Source organism: Phocoena sinus, chromosome 1 (genome assembly GCF_008692025.1).
Source record: "Phocoena sinus isolate mPhoSin1 chromosome 1, mPhoSin1.pri, whole genome shotgun sequence".
Classification (NCBI taxonomy): Eukaryota; Metazoa; Chordata; class Mammalia; order Artiodactyla; family Phocoenidae; genus Phocoena; species Phocoena sinus.
In genome coordinates this window covers 17,128,955-17,155,061 of record NC_045763.1, presented here as the reverse complement: position 1 = coordinate 17,155,061, position 26,107 = coordinate 17,128,955, and the positions used below count along the sequence as shown (strand labels likewise).

Below are 26,107 nucleotides of genomic sequence, written 5' to 3'. Positions count from 1 at the left end.
CTGAAGTGATCTCATGGTATGAAAAATAAGAATACTGCTAAAAAACAACACTTTCAGAGAATTCCAGTAGGACATTATAAACCCAAGAAGACAAATTAAACATTTCACAAAATTTACCGCTACAAATTAAAACCTAAACATTTTTTCTACAACCAAGTACTCAAAACTTAATGGCACTTAGTGATCCCTGCTTCCTCTGTGCTATGGAGCTTACTCCTAAATAATTCCGTTCCTTTTATATCATAAAAGAAAAAGAAAAAAAATCCAAAAATAAATGAGGACACTCTGGAACCTGATTCCTACCATGTTACGTATAACATCTGTAAAAATCTATACTATTGCATGTTAATGCAGAATTTACTGAAGATTCAAATCTTAGTCGTAACGCCTTTGGAAGGTTCTACAGTAGCACTAAACTAGAGACCAAAGCAGCTATAAATATCTCTATGGAGAGCGTTGTCATTCCTGATAATGTAATTGATCAGTAACTACAGAAGGTTGCCAGATACTAGAAAACACCTCAATGAAAGGAGTTTATTTTTAAAAAACACAACAAACAAAAAACAGAATCAGCTAAACCAGGTCAAAGTGCACCACTATGACTTGTTCTGAATATTCTTCTTCTGCTAAGGAAGAGAATAATATTAGCTGTACACCAAACACATTCCAGTCCCTGTGCTGGGTTTTTTTTAATAGTAAAGTGTGTGAATCATAAATACACAGCTCCTGAGTTTTTACGTATGTATACACTTTATTAAACTATCACTGAATCTTCACAACACCTCTGAAAGGAAAATATTTTAAACATTTTACATATCAGGGTAATTAAGCCCCACACAGTTAAGCAACTTGTCAACTATCTAGCTAACTGCTCTATCTAGCATCAAAGTCCAACCTTTCTCTTGTTTATTACCATGGTAAGCCCGGAATGATTGCCTGTGATTACAATGATTAAAATTTTAAAATGAAGCTAGCTTTTGAAAATTGAACCTAAGAAAACAATTAAGACTATATATAAATAAATGAGAATGGGGAAAAACAAATTTAATGTAAACATAAATGAACCCAACTGTATTACAAATAACATAGCCACACTTTGGGGGGGCGGGTGGGGATAACAAATCCAAGTAATTTTTGAACAAGGAACTGTGTATGCTACTAGACCAAAGAAAAAAATTACTGCAAACAAATCTTGAACTCTTCTTACATATTTGTTTTTCACAGTGGTATGGTATAGCAATTCTGAAACTATTTTGTGTGTATTGCAGGACTGAAAACAGGTACATCTTTTGGGGAACCTAGCTTCTAACTATAGAAGAAATGGAGATGAAAATATGGAATTGATGAAGGCAAAGACTGCCTGAGTTGGACTAAATTGGAGGTATCAACAAAAACTCATTATCCAGAATAAACGTGTTAATATTTTCTTCCCTAGTTGAATGAATGATATTCAGGACAAGTCACTGTGGTGCAGAACAAGTCGCTAGCATGTTACAGCTGTTTTGCTGTCTTATCTCTGTCCAGACCTCTACAGCAATGAGCAAATCTAGCACCTAGATTCCCATTTTGCAACAACTGTAGGAAAAATTGATTCAGGCAAGAATTGTCAATGGTTATTAAATCTAGAGGGGGTGCTATTTAATGACAACAGAATATTTACACCATTTTAATATATCTCCTCACAAATTAATTATTAATTATAAAAGGAAAAATTCTTAATTCTAAACATATAGTAAGAAAACTGGACAACACCTTAATCAAGTGATCAAAATTACTTTTACCAAAAGGTGATACCCTGAGATGGACGTAACATTACTGATCTGGTATTCTAACCAAATATGCAATATCCTGAATCTACTCATGAGGAAATGGACAACCTCACATTGAGAAACATTCTGTAAAATAAGTGGCCTGTTTCCTTAAAAAAATGCCAATACCATAAAAGGCTGAGGTTCCATACTAAAGGATACTAACCAAAGAGAATGACAACTACATGCAATGTGTGATCCTAGGTCAGAACCTATACAAGAAAAATTGCTCTAAGGGACAATATTAGGACAATTGACAAAATTAGAGAGTTGACTACAGGTTAAAGTTTAAAATGTTATATATAATGTCAAATTTCCTAATTTTGGTAAGTGCACTGTAAGAGAATATCCTTGCTCTTAAGAAATATACAGTGAAGCATTAAGGAACAAAAGGGCATGATGTATGCAACCTAACTCTCAAATGGCGTAGAAATAAAAGCAATATGCATATAGAGCTGGAGAATGTCAAAAAGGTTAAGAATTGGTGAATCTGGTAAGGAGCTCTTTGTATTAGCAACTTTTCTGTAAGCCTGAAGTTAAATCAAGACAAAAAGTGACAAAAAAGAATGTGTGTCCAAATACTAAAATGTTTCTGTAGTAAAGATCATAATATGAAAGAAAACTGCAAACAGACCCCTATATTAACAAAAGAAGTTAAACAAATTGTGGTGTGAACTGCCACACAACGGACTACTGTGGAACCATGAAGACTATGACGTACAAGTACAACACTGAGAGGTATCACCATGCTTTTCTTTTAAGAGATAAAGTCAGGTACAGAGAGAAGAATATCCTTTTTTTTCCTATGTATAAATACAATGAATGTATAGGAAGAGCTCTGTTTAGGGCATACGCTAAGATGTGATTGTCTCTGGATATAGATGCTTTTTCATTTTCTCCTTTAGCTTATCTATATTTTGATTTTCCTGTAATAAGCAAAACCTGTAATCTCTATAATAAAGAATAATATTTTTAATTTTGACATAGAAAGGAATTGGTGGTGGAATTGGAATTATTCAATATAAAAAAGAGCCTATGATAAACATATTGTGAAAAAATTTAAGTATAGAACTATATACACAATAGTAAAACATATGAAAAAAATAAATAAATAACTGTGGAAACTCATTAAACAAGAATTTGGGGGACTTCCCTGGTGGTCCAGAGGCTAAGACTCTGTGCTCCCAATGCAGGGGGCCCGGGTTTGATCCCTGGTCAGGGAACTAGATCCCACGTGCTGCAACTAAGAGTTCGCATGCCTCAACTAAAAAGACCCCGCGAGTCACAACTAAGACCCAGCGCAGCCAAATAAATTTAAAAATATTAAAAAAAAACAAAACAGAATTTGGTGTTGTGACCACAGGGGCAGAAATAAAGCTATGAAACAGAGGGAGAGTCCTATCTCTGGTCTTAAGCGATATTATTTTAATATATCTATAAGAGTTTCAGCCAAAGACAGGAATAGTATAAAAAGAATTCAAAATGACTATACTCAATATCTTGTAATAACCTATAATGGAAAAGAATCTGAAAAAGAAAAACATATATATATATATATATATATATATATAAAAAACTGAATCACTTTGCAGTATACCTGATATTAACACAACATTGTAAATTAATTATACTTCAATTTTAAAAAGGTTTTAAAAAAGAATATATTAAAGAATTCAAAATAAAATAACACAATCAACAGGTTAAAAGTAACCAAAGAGTTAAAGGAAGTCAGAGGCTATCTCAGTGGGGATGAAAGCTTTAGCAGAAAGAAAATTGAGTTAATGGCATGACTTGAACCAGGACTCTGAGATTAAGGCCTTTGGAGAAAGACACAGAGTCTCCTTGTAGGTATGTCAAAGATAGGAGACTCAATCTGGATGCCTACAGTCCCAGGTCTCCAGTGCCTGTCAAAAAAGATCTCTGGCTTATAGTGACCTTAACCAGTTGAGGTGAAAACTCCCCAGTTTGCCTGGTATAGTAAAATAATTTCCTTAGTGAATGGCCTTTAACCCCTAGAAAGATTCAGAATCTAATATAGAGATGAAATAAATCAACATTATTATTGTTAATTTTCAGTTACATTTAAGAATAACCTATTCTTATTTAACACTCAGTGTCTATAATATTTAAAACAATCACCATGGGACTTTGCTGGTGGCACAATGGTTAAGAATCCGCCTGTCAATGCAAGGGACATGGGTTTGAGCCCTGGTCCAGGAAGATTCCACATGTCGCAGAGCAACTAAGGCCATGCACCACAACTACTGAGCCTGTGCTCTAGAGCCCATGAGGCACAACTACTGAGCCTGCGTGCCACAACTACTGAAGCCTGCTTGCCTAGAGCCCATACTCCACAATAAGAGAAGCCACTGCAATGAGAAGCCCGTGCACAGCAACGAAGAGTAGCCCCCACTCGCCGCAACTAGAGAGAGCCTGCACGCAGCAACAAAGACCCAACGCAGCCAAAAATAAATAAATAAATAAATTTATTTTTTAAAAAACTATCACCATGTTAAAGAACATGATAGATTAGTTTTCTGGTTCCAATTTAAACTGTGTAATTGAGTAACTGATCTTGAGGTTTTTTTGTTGAAAATGTTAAGAATTTTATGAAAGTTATAAATAATACTGTTTAAGATAAATTAAAACAAATACAGAAAATCGTAAATTATCAGGTTTATTAAAGTTACATATGTAAAAACTTGGAAATGTTTCACTTGTCAGGTCAAGCAAACTGAATTGCTCAAAACAGAAAAGTAAATACATTAAGTTTATAAATGCAATCTAAAGTGCTAGAAGAAATTTAACAGTTGTAAATGAGGCTGACTGGGATTAAAGTCTGACCAATCCAAGTTAAATAAACCAATATTAATCAAAGGACCCTAGGCCACCTTGAGAACAATCTGTCAAAACTGACTGTTTTAATAAAAGATTTAATAAGTGTGCAACTAAACTTAAAGGCTTACCCACTCCCAAACTAAGACTATACAAAGACCTGCATACAAATGTTCATAGCACCATTATCCGTCATAGCTTAAAATTAGAACCCAAACAACCAGCAACTCGTAAATGGATAAAACAAACTGTGCTATATTCATAGACTGGAATACAACTCAACAATAAAAAGAAACAAACTACTGATACACATAACACAGACGAATCTCAAACAAATTATGCTAAGTGAAAGAAGTAAAACACAAAAGGCTACAGACTCTATGGTTCCACTGATATGAAATTCTAGAAAAGCAAAATCATAGTGACAGAAAGCAGATATGTGGCTGCCTAGGGCCAGGTCAAGGGAAGGGACTGACTATAAAGGGCAAAAGGAAACTCTTTAGGATGATGTATATTGATTATGGTGGAGGTTACACAACTATATGGTCAGCAAAAATAACCAAACTGAACACTTAGAATGAGTGAATTCTATTGTATTATACTTCAATAAAGCTAAAAAATTAAACACTGTTTAAACCATAAAGGTTTATAAAAATAAGCTTTGAAATTTGAAAATAAAATTTTAAATTAATTTTCAACCCCAAGTAGCCATAAATTGTCTTCTCTCTGTATATAGATTGCCTCCAAGGGCACACAGAAACACAAAAAAATCCCTCACCTACCATGAAATGTAGGTCATTATCTCATTTTGTCTATCTTCCAAGTTTCCTCTAATATACCGTTACCCCTAATTTTTAATTCATAAAAACTTTAAAGGCCTAAAACACCATTAGAAAGCCACTGATCTCTGGGGCTTCCCTGGTGGCACAGTGGTTAAGAATCCGCCTGCCAATGCAGGGGACACAGGTTCGAGCCCTGGCCCGGGAAGATCCCACATGCCACGGAGCAACTAAGCCCATGCGCCGCAACTACTGAGCCCGCATGCCTAGAGCCCATGCTCCACAACAAGAGAAGCCACCGCAATGAGTAGTCTTTGCTCGCCACAACTAGAGAAAGCCCACGTGCAGCAACGAAGATCCAACGCAGCCCAAAATAAAAATAAATAACTTTATCAAAAAAAATAAAGAAAGCCACTGGTCTCTAAACTTAACTGTTTACTATTGTCTCTCCATTTCACCCTCCCAACTGAATCTAGACAGTTCCTTAAAGTGGGCAGTATGATATACTCCATAAGACCAATATGCCAGCTGACAGACAGTGAGAGGGTAACTCATAAAAAGTGAAAAAGTTAGGATTCCTACATACCAAAAGGATACCTTTCTGAATTTTTCCTTTGCCTAACTGAGCTGATGACAACAGAAACAACAGAGTAAAGTCAGAAATGAAGATGTGCAGCTACTGTTAAAACAAGGAAAAAACACTGAGAAATTGGGAATACTTAAGGAAGAAAGAAATCTGTTCCTTAAATCTGAAAAGTTGACCACAAATGTCAATACTGTGAGCTAGATTATTGGTTTGCCCTCAAAATATTTTCAAATGTAGTATAAAATAACAAGCTATAGTATAAGAAGCTATCTGTACATATAATATGCAGACACATATATTAAGTAAGTCTTCAAATATCAGAGTGATAGTACAGCCTGTCTAAGGTACTCTGCTCTCATCCTATTTTATCTCCTTCCACACCATCCATCCAGGGTACCCCAAATGCCTATTTGCTATTCCAGGTCTGGGACTGCTTCTCGGTCAAGCATCGACCATCATAATATTCAATCCTGCTATTAACAAAAGGCAAATGGTTTGCTAATATTCTAGTTTCCCAAATGTCCAAAATAAGACAACCACCAAGTGTTATAGTTACAGACCAAAACATTGTAAAAGACATCAAGTTTTCACCTGCAGTATCAAAAAGTCCAAGAGTATAAGGCTCTCCACCAATCATAACTGTGACTGCATAGTTGTCAAAAACCTAAAACATAAAAATATGACATTGTTAGTGTGCAAGGGGATGGTCAAAACAGGACAGGACAACTCTTAAGCTAAGACAATGTTTCTTTCCCAAGACTCAACCATCTCTTAGTCCATCTTTCTTATATGACCAACCTTGCCAACTAAGCCCTTGCATGACCTAATAGTTCTTGAAAAAAGTGGCAGGAGATGTATTCTGGGATGTCTGCTCTACCCCAGCAGCTTGGATAAAAACCCACAGAAGGCTTAGAGGTGTCACAGGAGCAGAGTCCCCTGACTATACAAGATGATCCTATTCAAGTCTGAAACTTCTGAGACAGTAGTTTAAAGTTTACCTCAATTTTCAACCTGATTTCTAAGAAATTATTTCTTCATAGACCATTTCCTTTTAATCTAGTATTAAAATCTCCTAGATCCATGATAATCTTTTTCCTTTCAGGGTTGAAGACAGGAGCAGCCTTGTTGCAAACATTCCCATTAGAGAGAAATGTAGGTTCCCTCAAGGTACTCAAGGAAAGTGTCTAAGAAACGGCTGGCAGATTATTTGTTGGGACTTCATGAATAAAACTCATGTTATTGGGTACAAATCACATGACCTAAGATATCTTCTTTGAATTGGGTATACTTAAGGATAGTATATAGGTGGGGGGGGGTATGTTTATGTACACTTAAGGATAGTGAATAGGGTATACTATTTGTAAACAGACTGTAAAACCCATTAACAAATTTAGTATATACTAATATTGGTTGTACTAAGTTATTTGTGAAAATGGGAGCTAACAGTGCTAAATGAAAAAAGACCCAACACTAATTCACGGACTCCTCTGAATTAATTTACAATTGAAAAGCAAGGCTTTGCAACCAGGAGAAGGATGTTACATTTTAAGATCAGCTCTGTTTAACACTAATTTTCTGGTTCATGTTTTAGTGGGTTGTTGGGAGTCTGTTTAAATGTAAGCAAGAGTGGATTGGAAGCAAGGGCTTTGGGGGAGGTGGTAGTTAAGGGAAAGTCAGTTCCTGATAACAAGAACAAGGAAGTGTAAAGAATGTGGTTAAGCTTTCAAACCATTCAGGTTATTTTCTTAAGTCATACCTAACCCTTTTCCAGAGATCCACATACAAACACATACATAAAACACCCATAAGCCCTCCTTAAATAGAAAGCCTAGACTCAGAAACCATGTTTACAAGAAAACAACTTTAAATGGAGACTGAAACACTAATAATCTGACAGTTGCCCTCACTCAAGATCCACAAAATCGATGTAGCTCTAAAAGTCCCCTAAAAGTCCCTTTCAACCTCAGAACTTCTTTCACTTACGAATGTCCCCAAATGGGCCAACTCAAAAATACGATTTCGTATTTAAAAATATGATTTCTCCCCCTCAAAGAAACCTAATTTTTCTTCCAATAGCCTGGGCCTACCTCAATCACTTTATATGCCCTGGGACATTATAGACTTTCAATTACAATTAAACATAATTACCAAGCCTTTAACCTGTCACCCTCTCAAAAATGCTCTCATCTCTGAAGATTAACCTAAAGTAATGATACATTTTCTTCCTTTTTACTTCCAAACAATACTAGTTCCATATTAATCATACATAGGTGCTTCATAACCCACCCCTAAAAGAGCTCACTTCACAGAGGTGGTTATTGCCAGGCCAGGCCAACTCTAGCTCCTCTCTCACCACAGAATAGACATCTATGTTTAATATAATTACACCACTGGATTGGTCAACCAACCTGGGACAAACACTGGATCCCCAAACACATTCACAATGAGTGTTACTCTAAATAACTGTCTCTCTCTCTCTCACTTCAGTATCTTTGTTATTCCCATTTTCCCTCTACTCTTCCAAGGAGCCGATAAAAAGCATTTGTGGGAGAGAATCCCCAAAGGCTTCTTCTGTTGATGTACTCATAAGAAAAACAGGTCTTCTGTGCCTCTAAAAACCAGTCTGGAGCTCCATTACTGCTAGGACAACAGCTCCATAAGCTTTCCTTCTATTCCCTAAGGAGAATAAGTGGAGACACATACTACTTTCCCTGAAGTTACAAGACCCCCAAAATCATCCCAGAAGACCTCCAAGCACTGATTAATCATTGGCCAAGATATCAAAAAAAATCACCTCTTTCCAAAATGTAGGGCATACTTCTCCAAACTGAGACCACCACTCTTTAGAATCTTGTCTATTGGAGTTTTGCCTCCCAGCACTTCTTGCAAACCCTTGTATCACCCCTTCTGACTTTCCACTGATTTTTCAGCTGTTTAATTTTAAAGTGTATATAATTTACCCATGAGAAGTCAAGATCTTTAAAAACAGGAAACAAAGGCAGACAACAGAAAAATTTCAGTACATAAAGTTTTCAAAAGGATATCAAATTATAATATATTTCACTAATAGATGGAAGCTTTATACTTACAGTCGGTACATACTCAGAAGGAAATTTGTTTGTTGTGTAGGATATCAGGAGACATGTTTTACCAACGGCACCATCGCCCACAACAACGCACTTAATTGTCTGCATTGCTGAAACAGTTTTGTATCCACTTTAAATATTTCAAATTTGATGATGACCTACAAAAGGATTAAAGATATTTCTGTTAATTATTTGTACTTATACATGTGTTTTTTTCCTTCAATTAGCAACAGGCTCTCTCATTCAGAGCAATAACAGAAACATCAACCCAACTACTAGGGCTAAAAGAACCTAAAAAGAGAAACAGTGACCTGCAAATAAGAGTCAATTTTCTAAGTTTCTGATCCTTGGCTGTTTTCTTTTTTCTTTTTTTAATTTATTTATTTATTTATTTATTTTTGGCTGTGTTGGGTCTTCGTTTCTGTGTGAGGGCTTTCTCCAGTTGGGGCAAGTGGGGGCCACTCTTCATCACGGTGTGCGGGCCTCTCACTATCACGGCTTCTCTTGTTGCGGAGCACAGGCTCCAGACGCACAGGCTCAGTAGTTGTGGCTCACGGGCCTAGATGTTCCACGGCATGTGGGATCTTCCCAGACCAGGGCTCGAACCCGTGTCCCCTGCATTGGCAGGCAGATTCTCAACCACTGCGCCACCAGGGAAGCCCGGTTGTTTTCGACATAAGGGTTTTTTAAAAAATCAAAAGTAGCATAAAGAGCAGCATGTCTTTTTATAATGCAAGAGAAGAGGCTATTTGAAAATGAATCCCACGTAGTATGTCAAGTTAAATTGTGCAACTTTTCCTTCAGTTGTACATGCCCACACATGTATGTGTACTAGACTGCAATACAAAGACCACTGCTTCAAAGAATGGTCCATTTACCCAATCTTAGAGCTACAGTTACTCAGGCTATAACCAATAAGCAGCAAAGCACCACCACCTCCCGTCTGTAACAGATGAGCAACATGAGGGACGGGACAAAGATCAGGGTGATCCCTGGTCTCAGTAGCTCTTTTAGCGCCAAGTTGCCTAGCTACTACTTCAATATTCATGGCATGAAGAGGTCAAATCCTAGATTTTTATAATGAAAAAGTCAGATCACTCTAAAGCATTCTAACTTACAAACAGATACAATTACTTTAGCTTCTCTTACTGTAGTCCTCCATTCTAAGAAGCTATTGATTACAAATGCGCCAAGGATTTATTACATTTCAATTCTGAATGCTTGTTTTTACACTTAAACATTTCTAAAATCAGAACATATCTTTACCGAAGGTTCCTAACCCTTGTTACCAGCCATTTTCCCCCACATTTTGACATCTACGAAACTGGGATATATGACATCTTAAGAGTCAATGAAAAATTATAACAGTTTTTCTGGAAGAATAAAGAAGAAACACCACACCCTCTATACCTATATTTTAAGATAAAATCCTTTTTCAATTATAATTCTGAAGGGATTACAATTTCTTGTTAGCTAAAGCTGCCACCTTATTAAACATAAAAATGTCACAGAACCATCTAACTGTGGATTGGATGCCAGGCCTATATGCTCGTATAGTAACCTGCACAACTCTTAATCATGACTTACAAGTCTGTTAACATCTCTGTATCAGGGCTTCCTTGGTGGAACAGTGGTTAAGAATCCGCCTGTCAATGCAGAGGACACGGGTTCAATCCCTGGTCCGGGAAGATCCTACATGCAGCGGAGCAACTAAGGCCATGCACCACAACTACTGAGCCTGCACTCTAGAGCCCACAAGCCACAACTACTGAGCCCATGTGCCACAACTACTGAAGCCCCACGCGCCTAGAGCCCGTGCTCCGCAACAAGAGAAGCCACCACAATGAGAAGCCTGCACACCGCAACGAAGAGTAGCCCCCGCTCACCATAACTAGAGAAAGCCCACATGCAGCAACAAAGACCCAACGCAGCCAAAAATTAATTAATTAATTAATTTCAAAAAAAAGAAAAAAAAATCTCTGTATATACAAGTGAGTAACCTACAGGAAATATACATTCTCCTGTTCCTCATCAAAACCATCTTGACTACATTTTCCCTGTAATGCACTAGAGAAGTACTCATACTAGGTTAAGGATCTTAATCCCTAAACTAAATCAAATTACCTATCAAAATAATCACACTAAACCAAGCACTAAATTAATTCTAGAGAATTATTCTAGAAGAATGTCTTTTACTTAATAATAAAAGAAGAGAAAACAGGAATAGCTGTCTTCTCATGGTTCCTCAGCCCACCTCTGAAAAACAGGATAACATTCTGCTAAAAAACAAGGTCTTCTGTAAAATTTCTTTCCAATTCAGAGTAAAGAAAAGAAAGGTAAGCAGAGAGAGTTCTGATCATCCTACAGAATATTTTCCAGGTGCCTAAAAATCAGTTTCAAGTTCAGTTCCTGTATCTTCTATTTCTCATGACCATTATTATGGGGCAATTTTTTTTACAAAGAGGTTAATCATAAGCACTGGACAGAAAGTAAGGTTTGATCACTGTGGCAGACACTGCTAGCGGTCTTCCAATTCTTCCTCTCTTCTTTAGTAACAGAATTTTACTGAAGCATATGGCTCTTAGTAAAGACTACATTTCCTAAATTCTTTTGCAGCTAGATGTGACCAAGTTCTGGCAAATGGGAATGGAAGCGATGGATGCAATTTTCAAGACTAGCCTTAAAAACAAGGGGAATAGTTTCTCCTATCCCGGCCTTTAGACTGGAATGCAGACATGATAATGGAAGCTGAAGCAGTCACACTGAACCAGAAGACAGAAATTACATGCTAAGGATGAGTAACACAATAGGAAGGGCCAGCCCTGTATTGCCTTCCAAGACTTTTACATGAGAAAGAAACTTCTCTTTCATTAAGCCCCTATTATTTTGGACTTCTCTGTTACAGCAGCAGAACTGAATCCTAATTACTATATTTCACAGATGCTAAGAAGGCAACAATTTTTAAAATACATCCTAAATTTAGAGGTGTTAAATGTAAGAGAAAAAGTCTCAGAATCAATAAAATTATAATAATATTTGGATTTATCAAGTAACTTTACAGTAAACTTGACCACTTTTGAGACTTTGTCTTAAAAACACCTAAAATAAATGCTATTATTAAATTTTAACTGTGGTTAAAATCAACTGTCATCCCTAAATATGAAGATCCTTATCTTCAGTCTACCTATGGTATTCACTTTTAAGACTTGTAACCCATACTACCTAGCAAATACAAAATCATCAGGCCATTTATAAACTTGAAACTTCTAGTGAAGGAAGAGCTACCATTTCCTGAAAGTTTTATTAAAATTCTCTAGGAAATAAGGAAGAAGAAATTGTAAACAAAAAGTTTCCATAATTAAAGACATGAATATGACTGCCACATGGTTAAGTCACAACTATCACAAGCTGCATTGAATGCCACAATATTGTTCTGTTTTATGTTTTGTTTTTTGATCATGAGGCATGTGGGATTTTAGCTCCCTGACCAGGGATCGAACCTGCACCCCTCGCATTGGAAGGCAAAGTCTTAACCACTGGACCGCCAAGGAAGCCCCATAATCTCTCTGCATTCTTAAGAGCAAAATCACTACGACTAAATGCCAAACTTTCTGAGGAAGATCTTTAAGCTTTTCCAATGGAAGATAATGGGTGACTAGAACTCTTGTGAGAGAAATGTGGTCCGCAAACAGTTTGGCGAGATCACTAACATTACTACTTTGAGAACTTTTAGAAGTCTGGATCTTTTCTGAGCAGGAGAAACAGCCCCCAAGCCAATCAGGCCCTTCTTGCATGTCCTGCTTAGTAAAGCTGGGAAGAATTTCCGAAATACAGAAACTAAATACATAACAATAATAATTTTCCTAACTCTGAAGTCAGGAAAACCCTGGGTTTTAACCTCTGCTCAGCACTTACTAGTGACCTACGCAAGTTTCTTAATCTCTTTTTGCCTCAATTTTCTCATTTGTAAAACAGAACTAATTATAATTTACACCAACACCTTGCAAAGTTATAAAGACTAAGTAATATAAAAGGACCTGGCTCCTAGCACATACTCAATATACATGAATTCCTCTACCAACTGTGCCAGTTAAGTCAATCCCACCATACCTATTTTCGTCCAGAGGATCAAAACTTGCACTGCACTTTCTTCTCTCTTTGGTGGACTATTACCTAATCAAAACTTCTCACACTTTGCACAAAGCAGGTGCACCAAAAACATAGGCTAAAATGAACTGAATATATTTGCTGCTATTTAGCTAATGACACAAAAAACAAGAAATCCACCCAAATATTTTTTCTTCACTTGAAGACTCCCGTATGATTTTTTCCTGTATTTCCTGCATTTCCCTGTATTTACAGAGCAGTCCCTAAAACCAAGCTACTTAACAGGTGTTAACAATATAATTTAGGTATTGGAATAGACCCTATCACTATCTTTAAACACCAAATTAAATGCTTTTTTAGTTTATTAATTATCACTGCCTACATGCAAACTACTGAAAATGTGACAGTTGTTAACCTAAAACAATAAAACAGCCAGTTATTTTACCTTCTCCCTATTGGAGATACAAAGGTACTTCTCAGGTCTACAACTAAAGTCTAGTGGTAGGGCATGAGAGCTCCCCCTTCTGGTCACCTGACTCCATCTTAAATGAGGTTTCTGTTTATTAATGTTCACATTGTTATTGATAATATTTTTTATAATCTCTTTTTCCTGTTAGGCTTGAATTCAGCCTCTAGATCAGCAATTCCAAAACTATCACTTCGGACAACCAGAGTCAGAATTACCTGAAATGAGTTTGTTAACAATTCAGATTCCTGGGCCCTCACCCCAAATCTAATAGATCAGAGCGCAACACTTCCTATGAAATTCTAATGCACAGTGAAGTTTGAGAACCACTGCCCTATATGATAACAAGACAAAAAATACCAGTAACAAAAGAATCTAAACTAAAATAAACACTACTGACATTTAGATCACCTAGAAGTGAGTTTCTTAAAAGCAGAATCCAAATTATCACTGTGAATTATCTGTATCAACCAGGCACTTTACATATTTAGTAATGAAAAACTCATGTTGTATACTGAGAGATCACGAACCAAGATACTTCAGAGGTGCTTTAAAACTGGTTCAGGGCTTCCCTGGTGGCACAGTGGTTGAGAGTCCACCTGCCGATGCAGGGGACACGGGTTCGTGCCCCGGTCCGGGAAGATCCCACATTCCGCGGAGCGGCTAGGCCCGTGAGCCATGGCCGCTGAGCCTGCGCATCCAGAGCCTGTGCTCCACAACAGGAGAGGCCACAACAGTGAGAGGCCCGCGCACCGCAAAAAAAAAAAAAAAAAAAAAAAAACTGGTTCAACCCAAGTGTTCTCAAATAATAGTGCCAGTGGCAATACTTACATAGCACTTACTATATGCCACATACTGTTCTAAACATATTACACATATTCATACATTTAGTCCTCTCAACTCTGAGATATGTACTATACTGTCCCCATTTCACAGGTAAGAAAAGTAGGGCTCAGCGAAGTTAAGCAACTAGACCAAGATTACTGAGCCCGTAAATGGCAGAACTGGAATTTAAACCCAAACAGTCTGTCAAGGCTCTGCTCCAAAATTCTATACTATACTACTTTCTCCTAAGAAGTGATATTAATCAAAACAAATATGTTCACTAAAAATGGAGTGGCAAGTATATACCTATGACAGTTGCCAGACTGGGAAGAGGAAGGCAGAAGAAGAAGCAAGAAACAGGGGTTAAGTTCATTTCCTATTTCTTCACCCTGCAGACAACCACTCAATCTTATTGGGGAGAAGGGAAGCGAGAAGAGAGAATTTTTAAGATAGAGTTCACTCTTCCCCTTTCTATCTATATATCCACAAATCTTCCATTTCTTATGCTTCCTCAACCGACAGTTCAGCAATCTATCAGAAACTCGTTGTGGATCCCCAGTTAAGAGCACTGGTTCAGGAGTCAGACTGGCTCTACCACTCTAGCTATGTGACCTTAGGCAAGCTGTATAACTGCTCAGTTCTCCCTTATCTCAAAAATGAAAATAGTAATACTTTTCTCATAGGGTAAGTTGATTGAATAAGATAATATATGTAAGGAATTCAAAACAGTGCCTGGCCTCTGGTAAATGCTTAGTAAATGTTTGCACCTACTCTTAAATGAGTAAAGGCACTTTTATAGTACTCATTGTCTTTACTACAAATGTAGTCAAATTTAGAGCTATCACTACAAAGGTGGTCATTTCAGAGTCAAGTTCCAATTTAATTAGGATTATTCTGCAAAGCATTTGATATGTATTATTAATAATTTCACGTACTGAAAGGTCACCAGATGACCCACAAATGGGGAGGGAGTAGGGAGCCAGGGGAGAGACTTTGTTCTTGTAATATATACAATGCCAGCTTCAACAACACGGAGAAAACTAAGCCAGACATATTTGTAATTCCTTATGTTAACTTCCTAAACAACGTCAAATCACTATAACAGCAAAGAGGCTATGTAGTACCAATGTACCATTCTGCTATCCAGAGTGGCTAGAAAAGTTATTCTGCACCAATAACTAAGCACTATTTCTTTTAATAATGAAGTTCATTTGTACCAGAACTTGGAATTGGTCGGTACTGAGCAACTTCAGGCATAAAAAATGATTCTGCGAATCATAAGGAAGATAAAATTGTGAAATAAGGTGGATCTTCCACACTCCTTCCCAATACCTATCACTCCTCCTGACAGCCACACCAAAACCGTTATTTCCTACATTCTTAAATGCTTTGGAGGTCCAAATTACCCTTTGAGAATCTCAAAACTAAAGCCCCTTTAGTTTTCTGGGGTTCTTGAGCTCTGGATTTAAAGAGGCTATGGAACTCTTAGTATCATTATTATTATTGGCTGGATACCAACTAAACTCCACCAAACAATGCAATCCCTGAGGAAAAGGATTTGTATGTGGGGAAGGGAAAACGCTCCCAGCTACAGATGCCCTATCTTCCCATGCCCCACAGTTCATTCTAGGCACAAGGCACAAAGAGCATATGAAAAGATTTGGGGGTTAGGTATTTGCTAATAAGCTTGTTTTGCAAAAAATGTATATTCTCAATCAGACTATTATATCCCTTATAAAAAGATGTCAAATATTAACAGTAAACAGTGTGAATAAAAGCCGCATCCAATTTTTGGTATTCACTGTGGTGAAAATAAGTGTTTGGTCTTTGTCCAAGATTCCTGTCACAGAGCTCCTAAAACCCTTGCAATTCCCCTAAATGGTAGCAGTACCTTTTGTCATTCATAATGAGCCCCTTCCTAATAATGACTTAGGATGGGGCCTCTGGATAGCCTTGGGATGGGACTGCTCACCATAAAGACCAAGTGATGAATGAGAGCGTTAGAACTTTCAGCCCTACCTGCCAACCTCAGGAAGAGGGGACGGGGAGGGGAGCACTGGAGATTGAGCTCTGTGAAAACTGGCGAACAAGATTTAGAGAGCTTCCAAGTTAGTCAACACGTCGTGCTCGAGAGTGCCTGCCTGTGGAGGACACGTACCCCATACCCCAAATTTGCCATCAGCCATGCAGAAGGGTGGATAGCCTGGGTACCCCATCTGCAGCTGGTGCCTAAAGTGGAGGCAGTTTTGTGGGGCTGAGCCCTTAAGCTGTGGGGTCTACACCAACTCTGAGAGTTAGTGTTACAATGGAATTGACAGAAGTGATGTCGGAAAAAGACACTACATTCACACTAACACAAAATACACTCAAAGTAATGCTCTTTTCATTTGAAACACATTTCCCCCGAAGTAATCCATTTTCATACTTAGGATACAGGAAAGAGATATGGAGAATCAAGAGAGTAACAACCCTGAATAAAAAGCCTTCCTTACCTATCCAGTGAAACAGCTGGTCTGGTTAAACGATTAAACAGAATAAATAAAATCGGCATCACCTGTGTCTCCTATCAAATCCAGTCACTTTAGAGAATATGGTTTATATAACCTTTTGCTGTCATTACACCTCCACCATAGTTACCTTTCTCCCCCAAAACAAGCAATACACTGTAAGAAGAATGTTTTTAAACCTTGAAATAAACATTTAGCTTCAAAAAAATTTGAGAACCAAAATTTAAGAGTTCACCCAATATTACTTTAAAAAAACAAAATAAAGAATAAGATTTTTTTTTTCCGAATTGGAATATCCCTTAATGAACTAACTAAATCCCATCATTTTGCAGATATTCTGGTCTAAATGCAAAGGACTTGCCCCTATGCCAGACAGTTAATACTCATGTATCCTGACATTCTTTCCCAACTCTTCAGAATTCAGGCAAATACAGAACAAGTCACATAAAGACAGTTCTTTTTGAACTTCATAATTTGTTTTCAGAGTCCTCAGTAAATAGGAAATAATCTTAGAAAACTTTGGCACTCATTCCGCCTGCCAGTGCAGGGGACAAGGGTTTGCTCCCTGGTCTGGGAAGATCCCACATGCCGCGGAGCAACAAAGCCCGTGCACCACAACTACTAAACCTGTGCTCTAGAGTCCTCGAGCCACAACTACTGAAGCCCGCATGCCACAACTACTGAAGCCTGCAAACCTAGAGCCCGTGCTCCCCAACAAGAGAAGCCACCGCAATGAGAAGCCCGCACACCGCAACAAAGAGTAGCCCCCGCTCACCATAACTAGAGAAAGCCCGCACGCAGCAATGAAGACCAAACGCAGCCATAAATAAATAAATTATTAAAAAAAAAAAAAAGTCAAAGCAATTCAACTACTGCTCAAACGTATTTGCCCTAATAAAAATCCAAAAGAAGCTTAATATGATCAAGTAGTTTGCCTCCGTTTCGAATAATAAATGTATGCATTCCAATTGGAAAAATAAGTTAAAATTGGAATTCTATAAAATAACTTTCAATTATTAAAAAGTAGACAACCCTGTGTTGGAAGAGACCCCATAGATCTCTTGTGGTCCTACCCATCTTGCTAGGTATGCTAAGAATGCAAGGCCCTGACCACTCTACCCAGGCCATGTCATAGGGTTGTGTTTGCAGCGAACAACCTTGAAGGATACAGTAATGTCTCCCTCTGGGACAAAGAGCAAGGTTGCCTTCTGCATGCTATTAAATAGTAGGTTCCCCAAGCTCGGTGTTCCTCAGCTATGACACAAACCCACTGCATCTCCCACATGGAAGTCTTAGGGATAAAAGGAAGCAGCACACAACACACTGATCTCCTGCTGCTGGCTGTGGCTTAATTAAATTCTTTGTCTCTGACCCTAGAGTCTCATGCCTTCTGCCAGCAGCCATAAAACAATATCAGGCTAACATATTAGCTTGTAAGGAGAGTAAAATAAAATCCCCAAACCTGTTTACTTAATTGACTGAGCTTTGTGAGACATAATGATTTTGTTGTGGATTTAAGTTGTATAAGTAAATAATAGAGCAGTTAGATGGTTTCTTAGAATTATTAGAGTAGAGGCTAGGTAAGAACACCAGGTCTCAAATATTTCATTCATTACCCAGAAGTTTTCTTTATAGAAAATCCTCCTGAAATAATTAACATTTTTTTGCGCCTTGTCCTCCTCACTCAAGTCAGCACATGTCCCCTAGGAGCTGATTGGCTGTTTCAACTGTTTATGTTCCATCTTCTAGGTGTCTATTCTAACAGGAAGAAATTAGTGAAGGCCAGAATCCTATCATCAAGAAAGGTGGTAGGGACTTCCCTGGTGGCACAGTGGATCCTCCTGCCAGTGAAGGAGACACGGGTTTGATCCCTGGTCCGGGAAGATCCCACATGCCAAGGAGCAACTAAGCCTGTGTGCCACAGCTACTGAGCCCATGTGCCACAACTACTGAAGCCTGAGCACCTAGAGCCCGTGATCCGCAACAAGAGAAGCCACCACAGTGAGAAGCCCGCACACTACAACAAAGAGTAGCCCCCGCTCACCACAACTAGAGAAAGCCTGCACAGCAACGAAGACCCAACACAGCCAAAAAAATTAATTTTTTAAAAAAGGTGGTAAAATAAGAAATTAAGTATTCACTCGTTTTGCTTTAAATAAGGCTAATAAAGTTTTTAACTTTTCAAAAACCAAACCTTATTTTGTTCTCTCCTATCCTTAAATAGCTGTAAGCTTATTTACCCCAAAAATTCCACTTACTCACCTCTAGAATTAAGTCATTATAGAAAGTTAAAGGGCAAAGTCTCCATAGTACATGTCCAAGAGCCCTGTTGTTGATTTTTTGTTGATTTTTTAACGTGAGACTGGCAAATATATGCAAAATTGGTAGATATTTCACCAAAATACAGTCAAAGAAATCAGGGAAGTAAACTTGGGCAGAATGTAAGTGCTAACACTACTGCAGCCTTTGCTTTTTGGGAAAGATACTGGGTTTTTCTCCCCTCCCCTAAATGTACTTTCCAGATGTTTCATAAAACAAAAGTATCTTTGGGCAAAAACATCTCAAATTCTTCATGTATCTCTCTCCCACAAAATGGTTGCAAAATTCCTAATATCTCCAGCTGCCAATTAAATGCATTAACATATGCAAAGTGATGAAAGGCAAACATTAGGCACTCATTAAAGCAATTATTCAATTCTTCCATTTTCTGCCACTTGTGAAAGAAACTGATAAATACTGTGAAACCACAACCTACATGAAAGAGAAGCGGGTGTCAAATTAAGGTTCTATGGGTCCTTGAGATCACAAAAATGAAGCAACTGTCAGGGAAAAAAGTGCTGACAGTAGCACTTATAAAATGAAAGATTATGATTCTATGTGGTAAAAGATGTTTTCAGCAGGGCTAGAAGTTTGCTGTGTCAGCTTCATTTCTGAAAATGACTTCATTCCGAAATGTCTGATCCAATAAGAACGTGAGTCCTTATTTTTACTACCATGCTGAGTTTTCCTTCTTCGAATTGGCAAAAACTAAGGGATGCTAGCCAAAGTAATCATTTTATATTGTCTTTGTGACCTAAAAAAATTTTAGTCCAATTAGTAAATATCTGCATAAGCTATATAACTTTTTTTTTTTTTTTTTTTTTTTTTTTTTTTTTGCGGTATGCGGGCCTCTCACTGCTGTGGCCTCTCCCGTTGCGGCTCCGGACGCGCAGGCTCAGCGGCCATGGCTCACAGGCCCAGCCGCTCCGCAGCATGTGGGATCTTCCCGGACTGGGGCACGAACCCGTGTCCTCTGCATCGGCAGGCGGACTCTCAACCACTGCGCCACCAGGGAAGCCCACTATATAACTTTTGAATGTAATATTTCAAAACAATTTGGAAGAACTGAAGAGTATGCAATAATGTATAAGAGTACTAAGTATCTGATTAGAAAAGAATGGATATTACAATAAGATTTTCCCTCAAAATATTCAAGACTTGTAGATTTATTCATTCAGTCAACAAACCTTTATTGGCACCTAATAAGTGGCAAGCATTGTCCTATACATAGCCATATCCCCCTCTGCCTGGAACAAAGCTCATGTCCTTTTGGGGCAACAATCCAAAGCGGCATATACAGACAATAACCAAATAAGCATCACCCCCCCCCCCATATTCTTCCTTAATAGTATTACTAATACTGACACCCTTATATGCAATTTTCCCATTCTGGTCTCTTAATTAAGGGCAACATAATTCTGTTCTCTTAAGAAAGGGCAAGGAGATTTTAAAACACACTCAAACCTCCCCTCAGTTTCCTGCAAAAGACCAGATAACAAAAGATAGAGCATTTCACACATCCCAAATCTCAAGTCTCAATCTGCCACAGCTCTGAGGTCTTGACAACCTGGGGAATAGGACTGAAATTGCACAACTAAGTATGCATCTTACTTGGCCCACCTAATCAACTGCCAACTGTCTGACACTATTTAAATTATCCAATATGGTTTGGTGCTTATCGCAATGTCTATGCCTTTATCCACATCATATCATCTCTCCAAACCTTGGATGTCTAGCCTTACAACTCATCCTATTTCTATCCTAACTTACCACCCCCAAATCCCACCTTAACTGAAACACCTTCCCTAACTATTCCACCTATCAAAAACTGCCCAAATGGGGACTTCCCTGGTGGTCCAAGGGATAAGACTACACATTCCCAATGCAGGAGGCCCACGTTCAATCCCTGGTCAGGGAAATAGATCCCACATGCCGCAACTAAAAGCTCCCACGTGCCGCAACTATAGACCCAGTGCAGCCAAATAAACAATAATAAAATTTTAAAAAACTGCCCAACTTCTCTGAACTTCCATAGCAAGACCCTTCTTAGATCTTAAATCTCATATTTCATACTCCTATCCCTAACACTCACCATGCTCTAGCCACACAAGTCTCATTATATTCCTCAAACATGCCGAGCCCTGTCCTGCCTGCAGGTCTTTATACGTGCCAAATATGCCTTCCCCTGCTCCTAACGCTGTTGACTTCTCGTCCTTCAGATCTCAGCTCAAATCATCATCTCCTCAGAAAATTCTCCCCTAAACACACTATCCAGATTACTATCCACTCCCCTTCCCCCTTACTTCCATCATACTACCCTGTTTATTTCCTTTACAGTATGGTCATAATCTGTAATTATCTTGTTTATGTTATACTGCAGTAAAGGAAGACAGATAAAAAATAAGGAAATCTCTGGGAAGGCAGGGACTCTGATGTATTCCCAGAACACAGATCAATACTGGACACCATAGGTACTCTCTCAACAAATGTAAAACACAACTGAGCACTTAGTCATGTTGTTTTTATTCACATAAGTTTGTGTTTATTCTAAAAGATTTTAAGCTCTCAGAGAAAAAACTAGGCTTATACTTTATCATCTCCTTCCCAAGGCACTTAATATAGTACTGAGCAAGAAAAAATTAAAATTTTTAATGTATGTGATCCCAGCAAGTTACTTCACTTCCATATCTTTTCTCTATAATAACAACTAACTCACAAAACTGCTACAAAGAGAAACTAAGCAATGTATATAAAACTATTAATTATCACCTGGCACAGAGTAAACACCTAATATGGCACCTTACTCTTATCCCCAATTAAAATTTGCAAAAACCGGGCTTCCCTGGTGGCGCAGTGGTTGGGAGTCCACCTGCCGATGCAGGGGACATGGGTTCGTGCCCTGGTCCAGGAGGATCCCACATGCCGCAGAGCGGCTGGGCCCGTGAGCCATGGCCGCTGAGCGGCTGGGCCCGTGAGCCATGGCCGCTGAGCCTGCGCGTCCGGAGCCTGTGCTCCGCAAAGGGAGAGGTCACAACAGTGAGAGGTCCGCGTACTTCAAAAAAAAAAAAAAAAATTGCAAAAACCAAAATGGCCCTTTGATAAAGATCGGAACCACTATTGTTAAATGAAAGCATCTAAATACTATAAATAAGAGTAAACTAAGAAAAATCCTTGCTTCTACTTGACAGGGTTATTTGCTAACTTGATCAATCCTTTCTAAAATCCCCTGGATCTGATCTCAAAGAACAGTTTAAACTAAATGTCACATTTGTAGCAAGAGGATTTGGAATGTTACAGAAAGGGTTGTAACCCACCTTCACTTAAAGAAGAGACAAAATAACAATCACAGAACAAATATTTATCAAGTCTCTAATATGCCAAAGGAAGACAATACAGAGTAGGAGTCAAGCACAAAATCTTTCAATTCAAGTAGCCCTAAGCTCACATCCCCATTCTTGTGTGACTTGGGGCAAGCTATTTAACCTCTTCCCAACACTCTGTTTCTCCATTTGTAAACCAGAAATAGTATTACCATCACAGGTTGTAAGAATTAACTGAGTTACTCCTCTGTGCAGCACTTAACACTCAAATATAAGCTCTTTTAATCACTGTGAAGTGATCCAGATAAACAGTCAATTCAATATCTGATTATCTAAGCAATCTTCTGTAGGGGGTTGTGTTTATACTCTGTCCAAGTACAAAGTGAAAGTCAATCACGTACCCCTGAAAACAAAATGCGGTTTAGATTAGGACATAATATACAAGGCAAATTTTTGCTTTCAAAAATTATCAGAAACAATAAGAAACAAGGTTTCCATGTCTAGGCCAGTTCCTACCAAAATTTAATATGTACATTCATTCTTTGATCTGTCAATTCCATTTCTAAGACTTTCTCCAAGTATGCAAAGAGGTAGACACGAGGATATTTACCAGAGCCTTGCTTGTAGGAGCAAAAGACAGACTACTGACATGTCCACCAACAGGGGAATGGTAAAATAGATTATAATACAAAGGAATATCATGCAACTATTTAAAAAGAATAAGCTATAGTGCCTGTTATGGGCTAAACTGCGCCCACCCCCACCCCATGACTGCTACAAATTGATATGTTGACGTGATAAACACCAGTAACTCAGAATATAAGTTAGAGATAGTGCTTTTAAAGAAGTAATTAAGGTAAAATGAGATCATATTGGTGGGCCCTAATCTAATATAACTTGGTGTCCTTATTAGGAGATTAGGACACAGACAAAGAGGGAAGACCAAGTGAAGACACTAAAAGTCCACCATCTATAAACCAAGGAGAGAGGCCCCCAGAAGAAACTAACCCTGCCAACACCTTGATTTTAAATGTCCAGCTTTTAGAACTGTAAGAAAATAAATTTCTGTTGTTTAAATCACCCAGGCTATGGTAGAGTAGCCCTAGCAAACAGTGCCAATACAGAGCCAATGTGCAAGATCTTCAAGATATATTAAGTTTTTAAAAAGCAAAGTGCAGAAGAGTTGTGTATAACATCCCGATTTATGTATGTGAATTTTTTTATGGAGAGGAGATACACATATACTTACAGGTGCAGAGGCTATGTACAAAGACACTTACAGGTGCAGAGACAAAAACACATCTTCTAGACAAAAGTGACTGCTTCTGGGAAGAGGATATGGGTGTGTCTGGGATGGGATGGGAAGACTTATTTTTCATCATATTCTCTTTTGTACTGAAGTTCTCACCATATGCATGTAATATTTTCTTTAACTTTAAAAACAAAACTATCAATTAAAATGAAAAGATCTCCAAAACACATTCAACAATTAAGGAAAACACCACAAGCAAACCTGATCTAAAAGTTATCAAGTTCTAAACTCACCAAAATCTCTGATCTATTTCATGAGCGTAAGCATTTTTTTTAATGACCTGCATTGTACTGTATTCTAAGAGCCATAAAAACATTCAATCATTTGTCTCAACAATTCCATTTCATCCACTTAGTACTGCAATGTAAATCACTCAATTTACCAATGTATTTCAACAATTAAAACATTTTTATTCCCATTTTTGAAAAAAATAATTCCACTTCAGATAATTAATCCAAAATGAAGAAAATACTTTATCAAGAAACAATGAAATGCCATAACATTACAACAGAAAAAAATGATTAAGTAACAATACACCAGAGAATGAAATGCTATACATATTAAAAATAGTTGTGAAGACTACCAACACAGTAAACAATGTAAAAAAACAAACCCAAGGGCTTCCCTGGTGGCGCAGTGGTTGAGAGTCCACCTGCCGATGCAGGGGACACGGGTTCGTGCCCCGGTCCGGGAAGATCCCACATGCCGCAGAGCGGCTGGGCCCGTGAGCCATGGCCGCTGAGCCTGCGCATCCGTAGCCTGTGCTCCGCAACGGGAGAGGCCACAACAGTGAGAGGCCCACGTACCACAAAAGAAAAATAGAAAAAAAAAAAAAAAGAACCCAAGAAGAGTTAACAGCTGTGCTGGAGTGTGTGTGTATCAGTTAAAGAACAAGAAACAAGTGCGTAACGCATCTTATTCAATCTTCACTGCGTCAGGACACAAGTTAGAATCTAAAACATGTTACAACAGACTTCTGTTCTTCCAAGAAACAACCTTATGTGCTATAATAGTCAGCAAAATATTTAAGTACCTATTATAGCACTACATTGGATAAGGCAGAAACCCTGTCTTCAAAACATTTTAGTAATTTACTGAATGCCTACTCTGTGCCAAACACTATGCTAGATAGCTTGACATACATCACCTTGTATATTTTACTGGCTATAAGCAGAAGAGATTAACACAATTGTAGTAGTCTGCTACAAAATTACACTATAAACTACAAGTTCCATAGATTTTCAAAAGAGTAATAAATAAAATATGGGGGTGGTCTGAAAGAACGAGAATAAATCTCTAGTTAGAATACCAGGAGAAAGGACACAAGTAGTGCTAGCCTGCAAAGTGAAAGAAACACACACACACGCACACACACGCACACACAGGATGAGTTCAAGTCATACAGACTGAAAGCTAGCTAAGCAGAGGAACTTTCATTTAACGTGGGTGGGGAACAAGAGGCTACCATTTCTTTCTGATCCATGAACAAGTTTTTTTTAGGAATATCAATCTTGTCCCTATATTCCGATGAACTGTCAAAGGTAACCAGATAAAGTACAGGAACTCAGCTAAGAAACTACTTTAATAATCCAAAATTTACATGAAGGACCTGCACTAGGGTAGTAATTGCATGGCAGTAGAGAAGAAACAGTTGACCAGTTTGGGGGTGGAGGGTGGGTTTGTTTAAGGAGGTAGTAAATTAAGAAGGAAGTTTTTTTTAGTTTAGGAAATTACAGGATAGGTTTGTACCACAGATAAATGGAGAAGTTGGAAAAAGAAATCTTAGGGTCAAGCTGTTATGTTCTTAAAGCACCCTTGTGAGAAAACATGCAAAAGAACAGCCTTCCCAGAATCAGAACACAATAATTTGGTCCTAAGTCTATCAAGGATGAAATCACGTGCCAGTCTGTATCAGAAATCCCACATACAAGCATACATTTGCAGGGAAAAAAAAATGTTACTATATTACCTAGACAACACACACACAGTAAAATGAGTGACAAACTGAGAACCTTTCTTTGAACAGGTTACCAGGTGAGATGCCAACTACAAAACTAACCATGATCATTTAGAGTTTGTTGTATCTAATGAGGCAGAGGTACCTACATTCAGATCATCATACAATCTAGTTTACAAACTACAAGCCATTTTTATACC

The 26,107-nt window shown here is 38.1% G+C and overlaps 1 protein-coding gene across 3 annotated transcripts in view; it reads right to left on the bottom strand.

Annotated features, from left to right (window-relative positions):
• CDC42 (cell division cycle 42) overlaps positions 1–26,107 on the bottom strand; it is a 45,922-nt gene that overhangs the window by 10,025 nt on the left and 9,790 nt on the right. For all 3 annotated transcript variants that reach the window (XM_032629272.1, XM_032629274.1, XM_032629273.1), the window contains 2 exons: positions 9,098–9,252; positions 6,600–6,672 (listed from right to left, as the gene is read on the bottom strand). In XM_032629272.1, the coding sequence (XP_032485163.1) occupies positions 6,600–6,672; positions 9,098–9,202 (178 nt within the window). In that variant the 5' untranslated portion in view covers positions 9,203–9,252. The remainder of the gene's footprint in view (positions 1–6,599; positions 6,673–9,097; positions 9,253–26,107) is intronic.